The sequence below is a fragment of the Sorex araneus genome, chromosome 2 (genome assembly GCF_027595985.1).
Source record: "Sorex araneus isolate mSorAra2 chromosome 2, mSorAra2.pri, whole genome shotgun sequence".
Classification (NCBI taxonomy): domain Eukaryota; kingdom Metazoa; phylum Chordata; class Mammalia; order Eulipotyphla; family Soricidae; genus Sorex; species Sorex araneus.
The window spans coordinates 55,840,425-55,857,130 of record NC_073303.1 but is presented as its reverse complement, the minus strand read 5'-3'; the positions used below and the strand labels follow the sequence as shown (position 1 = coordinate 55,857,130).

The window sequence follows — 16,706 nt, the reverse complement described above, 5'->3', positions numbered from 1 at the left end:
CTTGCACAAGGTCATCTAGGTTTGATTCTCGGCACCCCAATGCTTCCCCAACCCTGAGCACAGCCAGAGGTTTGTCCTGAGTACTGCTGGGTGGGACCCAAAACACAAACAAAAATTTTTTTTTTGCTAGGAAGGCTGGAGAGTTGCAGGGGCTGAAGGCACATTCCCGTAGGTAGGCCTGCGTGGGTCCGAGCCCGCAGCGCAGGGTCCTTAGCCGTGACCACACCCAGCAGGCAGCGGACACAGCGGACGCTCCATCGCAGACCTCTGGGAGTGGGCCCCGGGGTCTCCTGACTTGCCCTCTCCTCCCCCAGCCCCCAAACCGAACCACCAGCACGGGAAAGAAGAACCCCCGGGGGCTGGAGCCAGAGCAAAGCAGGTAGGGGCATGTGGCCGAGCAGGGTCCCACCCCCGACAAGCCCACATGGTCGCCCCCAAGGGAGTAACTCAAGCATCACAGGGGTGACCCCAAAACACGCCTTCCTACTCCCGCTAAGGAAAAACCCAAGTAATCATCAAAAAGAAAGACCAGGGCAAGGGGCTAGGATGTGGCCCCGTGGCCGAGGGCCCGGCTCAGACACTTAAGACCCCAGGGGCCCAGAACGACAGCACAGCCGTAGGGCGTTTTCCCTGCTCACGGCCAACTCGGGTTCGATTCACGATTGGGGGACCCTATGGTGCCACATGGTCCCCCAAGCACCACCAGGACTGATTTCTGAGTGCAGAGCCAGGAGTCACCCCTGTGCACCGCTGGGTGTGACCCAAAAACAACAGCAACAGCTTAAGATCCCAGGTCAGGTGGCCAGTGACTCGAGCCCTGAGGCGGGAGAGGGGCGGGCAGGAGGATGGGGCCGTGGGTGCACTCAGCCTTACCTTCTGCTCCCACCTGCGGGGGGTCTGGCGCGTCCTGAGCACTGCAAGCCGGAGCGTCCGTGCCAGCCGCCACCCCGCTCCCTGCTCCAGTGCTCTCTGCCCCAGGGCTGCCCGCTGGGGCGAGGGTGCAGCTCTCCTGCGTCTCCGGGCTGCTTGTGTCCACCGGGCCCTCACCCCCCGGGACGGTCGCTTTCTGCTCTTCGGAGTCGCTGCTCGAGCCAGCGTCCTGCATATTGTCCCGAGAGTCTGACCCCGGTGACGGCTCTGTGTCCGGGGGCTCGCTGACCCGTTTGAGGAATTTCTCCACCTGGAAGTGTAGAACGCACGTGAGCCAATTCCGCATGACGGCGTTTCCCCCAGTGCTCCCACTGCAGCTAAACGACAGGCTGGACCACGCTCACCAGCTCTGACAACATCCCTCCAGCTGGCCCGCGCCAGGGCGTTGGACAGACACCCCCTCCTCTCCCCTGCACACCGTGGCTTCGGGGGAGAGACTGCTGGGAGGGAGGCTGGAGAAAGCAGAGGTAGGAGCTGGCCGTGCACACGGCTGACTCCGGTTTACCCCCCCGCACTACCCTGGGTTTCCTGACCACTGCTGGGAGTGCTCCCGGAGCACTGCTGGGTGTGGCCTCCCTCGTACAAAAACAAAAGAAACTTTCCTCTTTGGGGGGGATGAGGTGGAAATGGGAGTGTAACAGTGCTAAGCAGGAAGTGTGAGAAGTAAAGAGAGAAAAGGAGCCTCCTGAGTAAAAGAGTGACACACGAGGAGGAACACGGCCGTGCTCAGGTGCTCTCTAGGCGGTGCTCAGGAGATGAAGTATGGTGCCAGGGATGGACGTGGGTGGTTCCAGGGTGTAATGCATCAAAATGCATTTAAAGGGGAAAAAATCTAATCAACATACATTATGCTTTTTTCCTTTTTTCTTTTTGGGTCACACCCGGCGATGCACAGGGGTCACTCCTGGCTCATGCACTCAGGAATTACTCCTGGCGGTGCTGGGGAGACCATATGAAATGCCGGGGATCAAACCCAGGTCCACCGCGTGCAAGGCAAACGCCCTACCCGCTGTGCTATCGCTCCGGCCCCCACACATTATGTTTTAATGTAACATATAATAACTTCCTGTCATCAATTCACATGAGCAGTATAAAGCAGAAGCACTCTTTGTATCAGCTCGTAACACTATAGTCGTATGTGCAGTATCCTGAAGTGTCCTTATTAAAGAGAAGGGACCACTAAGTCAGTGATGGCTGGAGGGATGCTCGGGAAGGGAGGTGTGTGCTGAAAGTAGATAAAGGACAAAGCGTGATGGCCTCTCAATATCTGTATTACAAACCATAATGCCCCAGAGTAGAGAGAGAGTATGGAGGAAATTGTCTGCCATGGAGGCGGGGGTGGGGGGGGTGGGATGACGGGGATATACCGGGGACATGGTGGTGGGGAATGGGCACTGGTGGAGGGATGGGTGTTCAATCACTGTATGACTGAAACTCAAACATGAAAGCGTGTAACTGTATCTCACAGTGATTCAATACATATTATACCAAAAAAAAAAAGTCCCTATTCATTGGTGAACTGTTGGTTTTTGATTTTCAAGTCAGACAGGGAACTTTCTACCACGGCAGGTTCAGCGTGTGTGACACGGTGCTTGGCACCAACGAGGAACTCTGACAGGCTGAGTGTCAACTGCAAGAACTTGAGCTTCGGTGCTTCCCCAAGGCTCAGTCAGGACGCTTACGTCCCTGCATTTCCCTTAACGAGAGTATTTCCACATTCCAGAGGCCAGTGGAGCAGAGTAAGAAAGGCGGACAGAGGACAGTAACCTAGAACGTTCCGCTGCCAGGCCTGTGCCTGGACGCCAGACGTCGGGGCCCTCAGCACTTCGCAGAGAAAAACAGGGCGATGCAACGGATTCTAAGAATCCTGCACTCCTGGTTCCCCACTGGGATCGGTGCCTCAGACACGAGCAGGGGCACTAAGATACTCATCAGCCTACAGCCTGTGCCTACTACTAGCATGCAGGAAGCGTGTGGCTGCTACACTTAACCGCCAAAACGGAGCCACTCCAAAGGAGAGCGAAACCAGCGCCGGCTACATGCCCGCAGCATGGGCTGAAGGACGCGACGTCAGGAGGGCGCGTGCGCCCAGGGAAACACCTCTTCCCAGGGGACAGGCATCTTGGGGTCACGCCTGGCAGGGCTAGGGGTCACGGGCTGCGCGGTCTTGAACCTGAGTCTACCGTGTGGTTTCAGCCCGCTAAGCCCTCACTCAGGTCTGGAGCCTGAGGTTCTGTTCAACAGCCCAAAAGCAGCCCTGAGGTCACGCAAAGGGATGCTTTCCCGATAACAGGGCGGGAGAACTCGGTCAAACCAGCCAAGTTTCAAGTCCTCCGCCCCCGCCCCTGCCCCCTGGCTGCCAGGCACAGCCGAGCGCCCGGGCTGGAGAACATTCCAGCTAATGAGGCGAATCCTCCCCTGGTAGAGACGCTGCCACCCTGCAGCTGCTCAGCCCCAGCCCACCCTTTCTGACGACAGCTCCCAGGACACTGCCTTCAGGAAGCAGGGAAGACTTTCCCAAAGCCTTCTGGGGAACAGCGTTGCTCTCTGCAGACACCCGGGCTCAGGACTCTACCCAGAAAGAACACACTGACACGCACCTTACTCACAGTCTTGCTTTTCCTCAAACCCGCTCTTTCGGACTCTTCGGCAAAGAAGATGTGTGTGTTTTTCATGTTGATTTGTCTCCGCATGTCCAAGAACTTTGACTTGTACTTCACGTTCTTCTGTAGGTATCGGACCTTCCGACGGCTGAAATTTGAAATTCCACCGTACCTGTGACCCAACCAAAAGATGAAGGATATCTTAAGTCTGATGAGCTTGTTTCTTTGTAGGAAGAGAATAAAACAAGTTTTGCCATTTTTCTATTAGCAGTCTCATTTTGGTTTTCTAAACTGCAAACACGAGGGAATAAAGTTCCAGGTGCAGAACACTGAGGACGGGCTTGGTTGTTCATTCTCAAGTGAACGTGGAACAGCAAAGACAGAAATAACAACCGATTGAAAGCAGAAATTACAAAGCAAAATTTGAAAAACAGCAAACAGTATAACCCGTTGCATGCTGAGAAAGTACCATTTTTCTTGTGGTCAGGGCGATACCAACACTTTATACAGACAGGGGTAAATTTAAACTACTCCAATGGAATCACTAAATTTTCTTTGGGTGGGGGCGGGGGGCAGGTGGGACTGGGCCTCACCTAGCAGTACTCGGGGCCTACTCCAAGCCCGGTGCCCAGGGCTCACTCCTCGGGAACCCTGTGCAGTACTGGGCAGTGCTCCGCTCCGAAAGCAAGGGAAGCACCCAGCCTGCCGCCCTGTCTCTCTGGCATGGAAACTCTCACGGCAAGTCAATCTGAGAACTTTCCCTATTGTCAGAAAGATGAGGAACGTGTGCGGAGCTCTCCTTGGGAATCCTGCCAGCCCTCAAGGCTACCGCCTGCTCGGAAGCCTTCTTTGACCATATCAAGTCTCATCTCACCGCCGCTCCTACGCACTTTTAGATACTCGGGAGCATAACGTAAAACTTAGCCAGTCATACCATAGAAGTGTTTAGCCATATCACAAACTTTATACAAAGCGTTGTCTTCTCTCCAGGGTGCTCTAACTAAATGAATAGTTAAGGGTTGGAGTGATAGCACAGCGGGGAGGGCGTTTGCCTTGCATGTGGCCTACCCTGGTTCAATCTCCGGCATCCCATATGGTCCCTGAGCACCACCAGGGGGTAATTCCTGAGTGCAGAGCCAGGAGTAAGCCCTGTGTATCGCTGGGTGTGGCCCCCAAGAACAAAATAAATAAACAAATAAAATTAAATAATAGCTAAGTTCAATTTCAGAATATCTCTAAGTGGAGACTACCAAGAGTCACTGGGTAACTTTGCAATAAAATGACGAGCACAGAAATAAATTCTGCTAGGAATTTAAACATGGCAGTATTAGGAAAACCTTCTACAGTAACAATCTCTGCGTACTTTAACCTTGAAACAATTACATGAACTCTCATCACTTTGAAATACCATGGGACAGAAAACTATTAGAACAGCACTATAATTTTGAACATGTAGTTCTCCAAGCTACTTGTCTCTGACTTGATGACGGCATATCCGCAAAGCTGGGGAGTTAAGTCAGGGCCTCACCCCAGCCCGGCCTAAGATCAATTGTCGAGTCACAGCTTCAGCCCACGAACCCTACCCGTCAGTCAACCCTAAGCTCCACAGCCTTTCATGCTGGCTGCTACGTAGGCGATCCACTAAACTGAACTATGAACAAAGTAAGTCTCAGCCCTCAGGAAGGTCAGACCTTGATCTTGACTTAAATCACTAGGTGCAAGGCTGGGAGACGGCCAAGTCGTGGAGCACAAATCTCATCACTGGGACAAGTGGAAGCCAATGGGCTTTCGGTGCTTTCATGCCTCAGCTTAGTCTGCACGGTGAATGCAGTAAGCCCTTGACTTTCACGGACTGTCTGGGCATTTAATCCCAGAGAGAATTTTATCTCTCAGGCATGAATGCTCAGACAGTTTTAGTTCTAATAGAATACTTTCAAGAGGTACTTAGAGACACACACACACACACACACACACACACACTCTGACCTTCAAAGGATGCAGGATTAAACCATGGTCGAGCCATACAGCGAAAGCACTGGTTGTACACACCGCAACCCGCAGGGCGTGGAGGGCTGCAGAACCACGCCAGGAAACTGAGGTTCGGTGCACGTGCAATGCTGTCCGAGAAGCACGGTCCCCTGAAAGGACCCGGGGGATGCATGTGCGCACTGGGGGCGGTCAGTGTGTGTTGTCTGAGGGCAGAAGGGGAGGCCTGTGTGTCTATGACCATCACATGAAAACACGCGGACAGAGGTGAGAGGGCTCCGGGCCAGGCACGGCTCTGACCGGGCATGATCTGAAGGAAAGAGTCTCCTTCTGTTATCTAGTGAGCAACTGTGTTTTGCTAATTCTACAACCAAGGAAGGAAAAAGGGCACTGCAGATTGGAACTCCTCGTGGCATATGCGCCCGGCGTTTCAGACACGCACAGAAGGTGACAGGACTGAGCTGAAGCGTCAGGAGGTGGGCCCAAATCCCCTCTCCCGAGAAGCGGTATGTCTGCACCAAGTCACAACCGTAAAGGCGGGAATACCCCGGGGGGCTCGGCAACACCCTTCTCAGACACACCGGGCCGAGCTGTCCACAGCCACCAGCACGAGGAGAGGGGTGTGGCCACTGCACCAACTAACATGCCACCAGGTTCACAATCATTCACAGTCATCTGCGTATTGGTGAGCTTGGGGGGGGGGGATTGTGGATGAAAACCATTATTTATCTCTCATCTCATTACTTTTGTCCGGAACCGTGCATGAATCCCAGGAGCGAACCATCATCATCGAGGTCTGAATCTGGGCTCTCCTCCACGTCCAGTTCATGGCTAAATGAATCAGGAGGAGAGAGTGGTAAGCCGGGGGGTCACTCAGCCAGCCCACAGTTCCCACGCGCACCCACGAGGCCCGAAGGCTGTCCGCCTTGGTTCAGGGTGCCAGAACGCCAGGGAGACAGCTTTTCTTTAAGAGCGAGCAAGGAGGGGCTGCAGAGTTAGGACGGGGGTCGGGGGCTTGCCTTTGCAGGATCTAGGGCACCAAATCTGGTTCCCTGAGTACAGAGCCTGGGGCAAGCCGTGCCCGATGGCCCCCCCCCCCCCCGCCCCAACAAAGATCAGGCACTGCGAGATTTCTTACAAGCCAATTCTACTTCCCAGAGACACACAGAAGGCGTCCGTGTTCTCGGGCAACAAGAAACTGCAGGACACGAGGTAGGCCTGGGCTTGGCCTGCCTCAGCCCTGGGTCTTGCTGTGTCTCAGTGCTCCCCTTGGGCCGTAACCTGACAAGCACAGCTGGACAGAAGCAGGCACGCTGACGCAGTCTCGGAGGAGGGGAAGGCGAGAGCTGCCATCTGGGACCCTGGACAGGAGAGGTCCCGTGTCGCCTGCCCGCCCCCCACAGGACCACGCACACCCGCACACCCACACTTTTCTGGAGGGAACGCGTGACCCGTCCCCCAGACAGGGCCACTCGCAGACACTCCCTGACGAGGGAACGCCTGACTTGCCTCCTCTTGAGTTTGCTCGGCTTCTGCTCAGGTGGGTCGTCCTCACTGTCACCTCCATCACTCCCGCTGCGGCGGGACCCTTCTCTGACTGTGTTCGCTCCGGAGGCGTCCTGGGAACCTGAAGGGGCAGAGGTATTACACGGCACGCTCCTGTGCTCCCCCAGCCTGCAGTTTGCAAAAGCGACCCAAGTATTTCAGTGACGCCTTTCATGAACTGTACACGCGTACCAGTAAAGCGTTCAACTACTTCTATCCACTGCATGCGGCTACTTGCGAATCTGAGCATTAAAATTACAGGCTGTCTCTCGGTTTCAAACTTTCCTTGGTCCAATCACTTAAAAAGCAAACAAACTTTCCCCCCAGCCATCCAAATCTAAGCAAGTTAATCTGGTCACCTCTGTGGTGTTATCACATTCTGATAGAATTTTTTTTTTCTTTTTGGTCACACCCGGCGATGCACAGGGGTTACTCCTGGCTCTGCACTCAGGAACTATTCCTGGGTGCTCAGGGGCCCATTTGGGATGCTGGGAATCAAACCCGGGTTGGCCGAGTGCAAGGCAAACGCCCTACCCGCTATGCTACTGCTCCAGCCACCTCTGATGGAATTTTAATCTAAATAACCTCAGAGACAGCACGTGAACATAGACTAAGTTTTCCTTACTTAGAAACAATCATCTGCTTCTGACATAGCTCTTTAACAATGGGGCTGAGCAATGGTAAAGGGGACAGGGTGCCTGCCCTTCCACATGCTCCCCGAGCACCACCAGGAGTGGTTCCTGAGCACAGACCCAGGAGTAAGCCCTGAGCACCACCAGGTGTGGCCCCAAACAAAACAAAAAGTGTCTTTAATGTGTAGTGGTTGCAATGGAAGGAAGTACCTGTCTGATCTGTTCTCGTTTCTCCAGAGTAAGGAAATGGGTGGGTGAAATGAGTGGAAAGGAGCTCGGAGTGGGACAGGCTCTGAGCAGCGGCAGACAATTCCCGAATGGCCACGGTCAGCCAACACCAAACACATTTACGGATCTCCTGTCTGACCTCAAGGAGCCAGACAAACCAGAATCTGTTTAGGGTGACAGTGTACAGGGGGTGGGGTGTCTGCCTGGCATACAGCCAACCTGGGTTCGATCCCTGGCACCCCATATGGTTCCCCGAGCACCAGAGTGATGCCTGAGCACAGAGCCAGGAGTAAATCCAGAGCACTACTGGGTGTGACCCCAAAAACTACATCAAAAAGAAATAAATAAAATGAGGCCGGAGCAATAGTACAATAGTTAGGGCACGTGCCTTGAATGTGGCCAGCCTGGCTCAATCCCCGGCATCTGATATGGTCCCCTGAGCATGCCAGGAGTGACCCCTGAGCACAGGGCTGGGAGTAAGCCCTGAGCACCACTGGGTGTGGCTCCCAAACAAAAACAAACAAAACTTTTGTTTAAAGCTTATCTTTAAACTCATCCTCACAGCAGTCCCGCTGGGGGAAATTTCCAACATGACAAAGAAAACAGGCCATAGGGGCTGGAGCAATAGTTCAGTGGGTAGGGCATTTGCCTTGCACGTGACCAACCTGGGTTCAATTCCCAGCATCCCATAGGGTCCCCTGAGCTCCGCCAGGGGTAATTCCTGAGTGCAGAGCCAGGAGTGACCCCTGTGCATCGCCGGGTGTGACCCAAAAAGCAAAAAAAAAAAAAAAAAGAAAAGAAAACAGCCCACAGACGCAGGTGTCCATACACAGCAGCAGGCCCCCACCAACCCTGACCCCGGGCACCACCCACCCGGAAACAAACGTGCACTGGACAGGACAGGGATACAGCTCTTGCTCCGAACGCAGCCGGCCTAGGCTCACTCCCTGGCACCACAGGGCCCCTGAGCCCTGCAGGGCTGATCCCCGAGTGCAGAGCCAGGAGTGCAAAGCCTGAGCATGCTGGGTGTGGCCCCAAACAAAATATAAATAAACAATCACGTACAAAATGAGGAAACAAGACAGAAAAGAAGGAGAATACCATCCTCCACTGAGGTCCACTGTAGGAGCACAGAGGAGAGAGAAAGTTGAGAGTAAATAAGCCTCTTGGGGCTGGAGCTAGGACAGTGGGCAGGGCATTTGCCTTGCATGTGGTGCCCGGCTGACCCAGGCTTGATCCCGAGCACTGCATCTGGCCCCTGAGCCCGCCAGGAGAGACCCGTGAGCACCGCCGGGTGTGGCCCCGAAACACACCAAAAGCAGCAGACGGACTCTCAGCATGCAGCTGGGCTGGGCGGCCTCACTGGCTGGCCAGTCCTGACTGCGGCCCTCGCCTGCACCCCGGGGTCCCTGATCAGCCGGGCACACGCCACAGCAGGGCTGACGCCAGGTATTTTCTGAGACCCATAAGCCAGGAGGCCTGCTAGAAGTGCTCGCCCAGCTGGGATTCTCTCTCTGGCTTTTGGGTCCCCCCTGGCGACACTGGGGGCTTGTAGAGGTCAGTCGCGGCGGCCTTCGGGGACCATGTGTGTGCCAGGGACTGAGCCTGGGCTGGCCGTGCGCGAGGCAAGTGTCCGGCCGGCCTGCACTTCTCCGGGGAGCAGACAGCACTACACCGCACCTCGACCCGGACATGATCCATAATCCACCCCGCCCAAAGTCTGACGTGTTCTCAGCCTCTCATCTGACCCCCACAAGGTCGCCTGCTCCTGAGGCAACTTGGGAGCTCCAACTCACGGCAGATGAGCGTCCCCAGAATGTTCCTAGTGTGAGTTCACCGGCCACCAAAGCACGAGACAGCAGCGACACGACTGAGAACCCTCTGCAGGGAGGCTGTCATTCCCGCGAGAGGAAGGCGAACAAGAGGCAGACAGACGGGCAGAAAGAAAAAAAACGATGGCGTAAAATTGTTTCACCACTGAAGTGTAAAATGTGGGGCTGGAGCGATAGTACAGCAGGGAGGGCGTTTGCCTCCCACGCTACTGACCCGGGTTTGACCTCCGGCATCCCATACGGTCCCCCAAGCACCACCAGGAGTAGTTCCTGAGTGCAGAGCCAGGAGTAACCCCTGAGCATCGCTGGGTGTAAAATGCAGGCAGCCAGCGTTTGACTTTGCCACTGAGGCCTAACGCCCGTTGGCTGTCACTGTCACTGTCATCCCATTGCTCATCAATTTGCTCCAGCAGGCACAAGTAACGTCTTCAAGTGAGACTTGTTGTTACTGTTTTTGGGATATCGAATACCCCACGGGTAGCTTGCCAGGCTCTGCCGTGCGGGCGGGATACTCTCGGTAGCTTGCCGGGCTCTCCGAGAGGGATGGAGGAATAGAACCTGGATGGCCGCGTGCAAAGCAAATGCCCTACCCGCTGCACTAAGTGAAGCAATCCTGTTCCCTCCCGAGCAGGGCGGGTCTTGGTCCCCCTCACCTGGGGAAGGCGGGCCAGCGCTCCCGCTGCCCGACGGGCCGCCTTTGGGGGCTGCTCCATTGCAAGGCTCGCGGTGGCCAGAAGCCGGGCACTCCCTTGGGCCGTGGCCTTCCCTCGGTCCACCACTCCCAGAGGCCCCTCCCGGGTGCTGCTCTGTGGCCTGCGGATCCAGGCTCAGGCGGCCGATGCCGTCCAGCACTTCCGTGTGGGCTGCGGGGCGGGCAGGGGCGCCCTCACTCTGGGCGGTCCCTGCGCTGGGCTCGCTGCCTGGCTCCTCCTCCTCCGCGGCGTCGTAGGTCCAGCCCTGGGCCTCCCAGTACTGGAACTGCTGCAGGTAGTGCCAGTACAGCTGCCCGTAGAGCTGCTCCCAGTCGGCACGCATGTCGGGCTCGGCCCAGGGCTCGGCGCAGTCCCGGCCCGGGTGCGCCTCCTGCCAGCCCTGCCACAGCAGCTCCGGGCCGTGCTCGCGCCAGTACCGCTCCCAGCGCGCCGTCACCTCCAGCCGCGGGGCCACTGCGTCACCAGCGCCTTCGGGAGGAGCCTCGGGGGCCCCGTCGGGTGCTGTTTCGGGTGCCGTGTTGGGTGCTGTGTCGGGTGCCGTGTCAGGTTCCGTGTCGAGTACTGTGTCAGGCGCCGTGTCAGGTGCCGTGTCGAGTACTGTGTCGGGTACCGTGTCAGGTGCCGTGTCGAGTACTGTGTCGGGTACCGTGTCAGGTACCGTGTCGAGTACTGTGTTGGGTACCGTGTCGGGTGCCGTGTCAGGTGCCGCGTGCGGGTTGGTGTGCAGGTCAGTCTGCGGGACATTGGGCCCCGGCGGCTCCTGCTCGTCTTCCACAGTGGGGTCATCAGAGGCCGAAAAGTCATCTTCAGAGTCTTGTCTCCAAGATTCCCTCCTAATTTCATCCAAGAATTTCTTTGAATGTTTTTTCTTTTTCTTTTTTCTTTTGACTTTATTTCGCGCATTCAGAGCCACCTACGGAAGAGAGATAATTTGAACACACAGTGCACCTCGTAAGCTATAGGAGAAAGGAAAACCCAAGTCTATCCTTTTTATTTTTGGTTTTGAGCCACACACAGCGATGCTCAGGGGCTACTCCTGGCTCTGTCTCAGGAATGACTCCCGGCGGACCGGAGCGATATGTAGGACAGCAGGGAGGGCGTGTCACCTGCCACCATCCCATGGGCACGGAGAGGCGAAACTCCCGAGTGGCTCACCGGGTGTTCTCAGGGCTTACTCCTGCTGGTGTCTAAAGGGACTGGACCTGGGCCGGCTGAGTGGATGGCCAGTGACCCCTGCCCGCTGCTGTCTCTCGGGCCCAGGATCCAAGTTTACTCTGGCACAAAGCATGACACCAGAAATGATCTGCTTTTACTGAACTCAATCTCAGTACCAAGTTTTCAGGAGGAGAAAACAAAACAGGGGCCCAAGTGATAATACAGCGGGGAGGGTATTTGCCTTTCAGGCAGCCAAGCTGGGTTCGATCCCTGGAATTCCATATGGTTTCCCGAGCACCACCAGGAGTAATTCCTGGGTGCAGAGCCAGTAGTAACCCCTGGTGAGTGTGGGTTTCCCCCAAAACAAACATACAAACATTTAATGTGTGTTCTGTGCGTGTGTGGGGGGTGGCGGGGACAGACTGGAGTGATAGCCCAGCGGGTAGGGCATTTGCCCTGCACGCAGCTGACCCGGGTTCTATTCCTCCATCCCTCTCAGAGAGCTCCGCAAGCTATGAGAGTATCCCACCCACCCAGCAGAGCCTGGCAAGCTAACTGTGGCGTATTCAATATGCCAAAAACAGTAACAAGTCTCACAATAGAGACGTTACTGGTGCCCGCTTGAGCAAATTGATTAACAATGGGATGACAGTGTGTGACAGTGTGACTGTGTGTGTGTGTGTGTGTGTGTGTGTGTGTGTGTGTGTGTGCACGACATATACATGCGTCCCATGTGAGACATCACCATTTTCAGTTTTGGTTAATTTATGAACCTACACACTGTAAAAGAGGTTGTGTATTCTAACTCAGGAGAACATCTGACTTGGGGTAACAAAAGTCCATGGGATAATTAATTAAAAAAAAAAACTGTTTTAAAAAGAGGGGACAGACAGTACAGCAGGTGAGGCATTTACTTCATCAGTGGCGACAAGGCTTAACCCTCAGCATTCCCCGTGGTCCCCCGGGCACCATCAGGTGGTCCCTGAGCACTGAGCCAGGAGTGTGCGTGCCCTGTGCACCACCAGGCGCCACTAGAAACAAACCGAAACAAAGAGACAAGGGCAGCAGCGGGACGGAAGCACCAACCTCCGCATTCCTCTGCGCAGCGCCCCCGCCGAACTGAAGGGGCAGCCCCAGGCTCTGCATGAGCTCGGCCTCCGAGTCCAGCTCGCTCTCCGCGGGGTCCAGCTGCCGGCGCACGTCCCTGCTGCCACGGGGAGGGGCGTCTTCCTCCCCCGCGCTGGCCGGGTCTCCTGCAGACACAGCGGGGACACGACGCTGAACGAGACGGCTCGTGCGAAAGCCCGAGTGAGCCCCAGGGTTGGTCCGCGGCGCCAGACCAGGGTTAGCCCGCGACGCCAGCCCCAGGGTTGGTCCGCGGCGCCAGCAGCCCACTCCACTTCGCTTCCTGAGCCGTTTTTGTAGGGGGCTGGGGCAGAGCACTGAGGATGAGAGGGAGGAAGGCGCCAAGCACCCAGAGGGGAAATGCATATTCATATTCCTCATCTGCCAATGTACCGATGGGCTTGGAGCCATCCCGTATGGTTCCCCGAGCACCACCAAAGCCCTTCCCGACTGCGGAGCCAGGAGTGACCCCTGAGCATCTCTGAGAGGAAACCAAAGACCCACAAGGGAATGATCTATGGAGTGACAGAAGCCCCACTCCAGGCCCCTCAGGGGCACTGAGCCCACAACTCGGCTTGGCACCCCGCTTCTTCTGTGGGCGGGCTGAGCGAGGCAAGTCCAGAACCCCTCACCTGCAAGATCCTTCCAGTGGCCCTGAGTTTAGGCTTGACAACAGAAACAAGCTGTGCGTTATCTGCCTGGTGTCACCTTAGCAATTAAATAAACGACTTCTGTGGGTCCTAAACACATTTTCCCTGCTGAGGGGGGGGGACTCAGTGTTGCCCGGGAATCTACCTTACTTAGCAAACAAACATAAGACCACCCCCCCATGGGGGCTGGAGTGATAGCACAGCGGGGAGGGTGTTTGCCTTGCACGTGGCCAACCTGGGTTCTAATCCCAGCATCCCATATGGTCCCCTGAGCACCGCCAGGGGTAATTCCTGAGTGCAGAGCCAGGAGTAACCCCTGTGCATCGCCGGGTGTGACCCCAAAACCAAAACAAACAAACAAACAAACAAAAAAACACAAGACCCCCACCCCCCAAGCTGTACCAGAGCTCAACTCTGATGGGCCAGAGCTGTGCGCCACAGAACAGGGGCTGGAAAGAGCGGCAGGACAGCAGGGAGGGCCTGGCCTGGCACCACACAGGATTCCCCAGGCCCACAGGACTGACCCCCAAGCTCAGAGCCAGGAGCAGGCCCTGGCACTGCTGGATGTGGTCCACAAACAAACAAACAAACAAACAAACAAACAAACAAACACAAAATTAAAATGAAAAGCCCAGGGCTGCCGCCCACCACCAGTACCTGCGACGCCGTGCCCGTGAGGCTGTGGCCAGCCCAGCACCCTACAGCAACACTCAGTTAGCAGGCACACGCTCCGTCTCAGCGGGAGGGGCTGACGCGTTTCATACTTACCTTCATTGTTGCCTCTGACGTAGTAGCCTTTCAAGCCCAGGTTGTAGAGTTTGCGATCTCTGTGGTGCAAAGGAGACAGACAATATTGAAAACCAAACTATCATTTAGAGGAAAAAAAGGAAAAGTTCAAGGTAGTCTGAGGAGTGAAAGTGAGAGGCACAAGGGCGAGGAAGGCCAAGCGTGATGAAAACATTTCCCTCTTCTGAGCTACGGCGGGAAGAACACACCTCTCCCGGGGTGGCCACCAGGATTGATGCCGACATAAACTATTTCGCTTACTCAGCAGGGTCAGCTTTTAACGTGGTATCTATTAATTGTCTGCTAAGTGGTAATTGTGGATGTTGGGCGAAGACACGTATTTGTTGGATGACATGTAAATGAAGAACCTTCTGCACATTTGCTTGCATGGAGGGGGGTCGGGTGGACTCCCCTGCCCCCCCCCCCCGCCCCAGCCCTGCACTGCCCAGAGCAACCCAAGGCCATGGTGTCAGCTCCCCCCACTCTGCCCTCTTGCCGTCCCTGCAGCGATGACTCCAAAGGGCCCCCTGATGCTCACTCCCCCTCGATGCAGCGATGTATGGGGACTGACCGCGGGAAGCAGGTGCAGTGATCGCTCTGACTACCCCGTTCCTAAGACAACAGGAAAAAACCCAGGGGCCACGTTCTAACGCCAAGTCCTCCCGCCCTGTCTCCTCGGGGGGAGAGAGCCCAGCAACCCTGGACCAGAATCAGTCGCCGGTTCCTAAAGCTCCTTTTCCTGTGCTTTCTGCTTCATGGTCCCGAGTCTCCAGGTTGGCTCTGGAGACTGAACCAGAGTCCTCCCCCCAGCCCCGGGAAAGCCGGGGCGACACAACACCCCTGCGCGGCTGAGTGCTGGGGTCCTGGTGATTGCCGGCACGGTACTGCTGCGCCCCCGCTGCTCTAAGGGGTCTTAATTTTGCATCAACTGAGCTCAAGGAAAGAGTCAAGTCTCCACTGACTTTGAACTTCACTGCTCAAAGCAGACCGGGACTCCTGACGGTGGAGCTTTTATGTCTGAAGTACAACAGTCCTGAAAAGGATGTCTTAGTCCCAGAGGGCTGAGCTCAGCGCAGCTGCTAAGCTACATGGTAACTGCAGTGCTTCCCCAAAGCTGCTCGCCCCCTCCAGGCTCACTACGGGAAAAGTCCCCAATTCTGGTACGTCATGGTAATATTCCTATAAACTACATATGCAGCCGGGAGCGTGGGTCACCAGGGTGGGTGCTCTGGCTCTAATGAGCTGAGATTAGCAGGACTCTCCCTTGGAATCTGGATCTTCCTGTTTGTTTGTTTTTCTGGGCCACACTCGGCGGGGGTCGGCCAGATTTGATGAGATTGGTCAGCCTAAGACAAGCCCCTGACCCACCGCCCCGTGGCTCCGGCCCCTGGGACCTGGCTTTCACCGGGCTTCTGCCCCTCGCCACTCGTTTTTCATCCAAGGACGTTTTGATTCAAATGTTATTTTTAAAGGCCAAAAATGTATGCAATTAAGTTGATGCCAGTCCCTGAGCCCAGATCTCCTTCCTAACAGCGGCTCCTCTCTGTCCTCTCAGAAGGAGGCTCACTGGAGAACAAGTCGCGCACGGGGCGTCTTCCACCCTCCCCACGTGATGCAACATGCTCGAAACGGTCCGCTGTGCAGTTCACCTGACATCTCTAACGGGCCCTCCATCCACACGCTGGACACCTGCCTCCATGGGCAACAGAGATCCTGGGCGTCTTCACCTTCCCTCGCCCTTCTGGGTTTCAGGCCACACTCAGCAGAGGGCTTGCTTCCTAGCAAGGGATGACTCCTTTCTCTGTGCTCAGGGCTGACTGCAGGCTCTGCATTCAGGGCTGACTCCTGGCCCTGTGCTCAGGGATGACTCCTGGCTCTGTGCTCAGGACTCTCTCCTGGCTGTGCTCAGGGATGACTCCTGGCTCTGTGCTCAGGACTCTCTCCTGGCTCTGTGCTCAGGGATGACTGCAGGCTTCGCATTCAGGGCTGACTCCTGTCCCTATGCTCAGGGCTCACTCCTGACTCTGTGCTCACTCCTGGCTGTGCTCAAGGCTTATTCCTGGCTCTGCATTCCGGGATGACTCCTGGCTCTGTGCTCACTCCTGGTTCTGCATTCATGGCTCCTTCCCCGCTCTGCACTCGGGGTTGACCCCTGGTGCTGCACTCGGGGTCCCTCCCGGCTGCACTCAGGTCCCTCCCGCCTGCACTCAGGGTCCCTCCCGGCGGGGCTCGGGGACGGCGCGCGGCGCCTGGGTGGGCCCTGCGCACGCCCTGCCCGGGCCGCGGAGCCCGGCCCCCCGCGCGCCCGTACTCACTCCACGAAGGCCCTGGAGCAGAGGCAGCGGATGGTGGCCGCATCCTCCGGGCCCCGCACGCATAGGAGCATCTCGGCCACGCGCTGCCAGCGCCCGCAACCCATGGCGCCTCTGTGCGCGTGCGCGGCCCGGGGAGGCGGGGCCGCGCGGGGCGGGGCGGGGCGGGAAGTGCCACCGCCGGAAGGGGCGGGGCCGGGCGGTGTCGC

General features: G+C 56.5%; 1 protein-coding gene across 1 annotated transcript in view; it reads right to left on the bottom strand.

The window, feature by feature from the left end:
- Positions 1–16,623, bottom strand: part of TGS1 (trimethylguanosine synthase 1) — a 43,611-nt gene extending 26,988 nt beyond the window's left edge. The window contains exons 1-8 of the mRNA XM_004602528.2: positions 16,501–16,623; positions 14,168–14,226; positions 12,711–12,877; positions 10,410–11,382; positions 7,029–7,146; positions 6,264–6,350; positions 3,531–3,705; positions 874–1,180 (exon numbers count right to left, since the gene is read on the bottom strand). Of these exons, the coding sequence (XP_004602585.2) occupies positions 874–1,180; positions 3,531–3,705; positions 6,264–6,350; positions 7,029–7,146; positions 10,410–11,382; positions 12,711–12,877; positions 14,168–14,226; positions 16,501–16,604 (1,990 nt within the window). The 5' untranslated portion in view covers positions 16,605–16,623. The remainder of the gene's footprint in view (positions 1–873; positions 1,181–3,530; positions 3,706–6,263; positions 6,351–7,028; positions 7,147–10,409; positions 11,383–12,710; positions 12,878–14,167; positions 14,227–16,500) is intronic.
- Between the last annotated feature and the right edge of the window lie 83 nt (positions 16,624–16,706).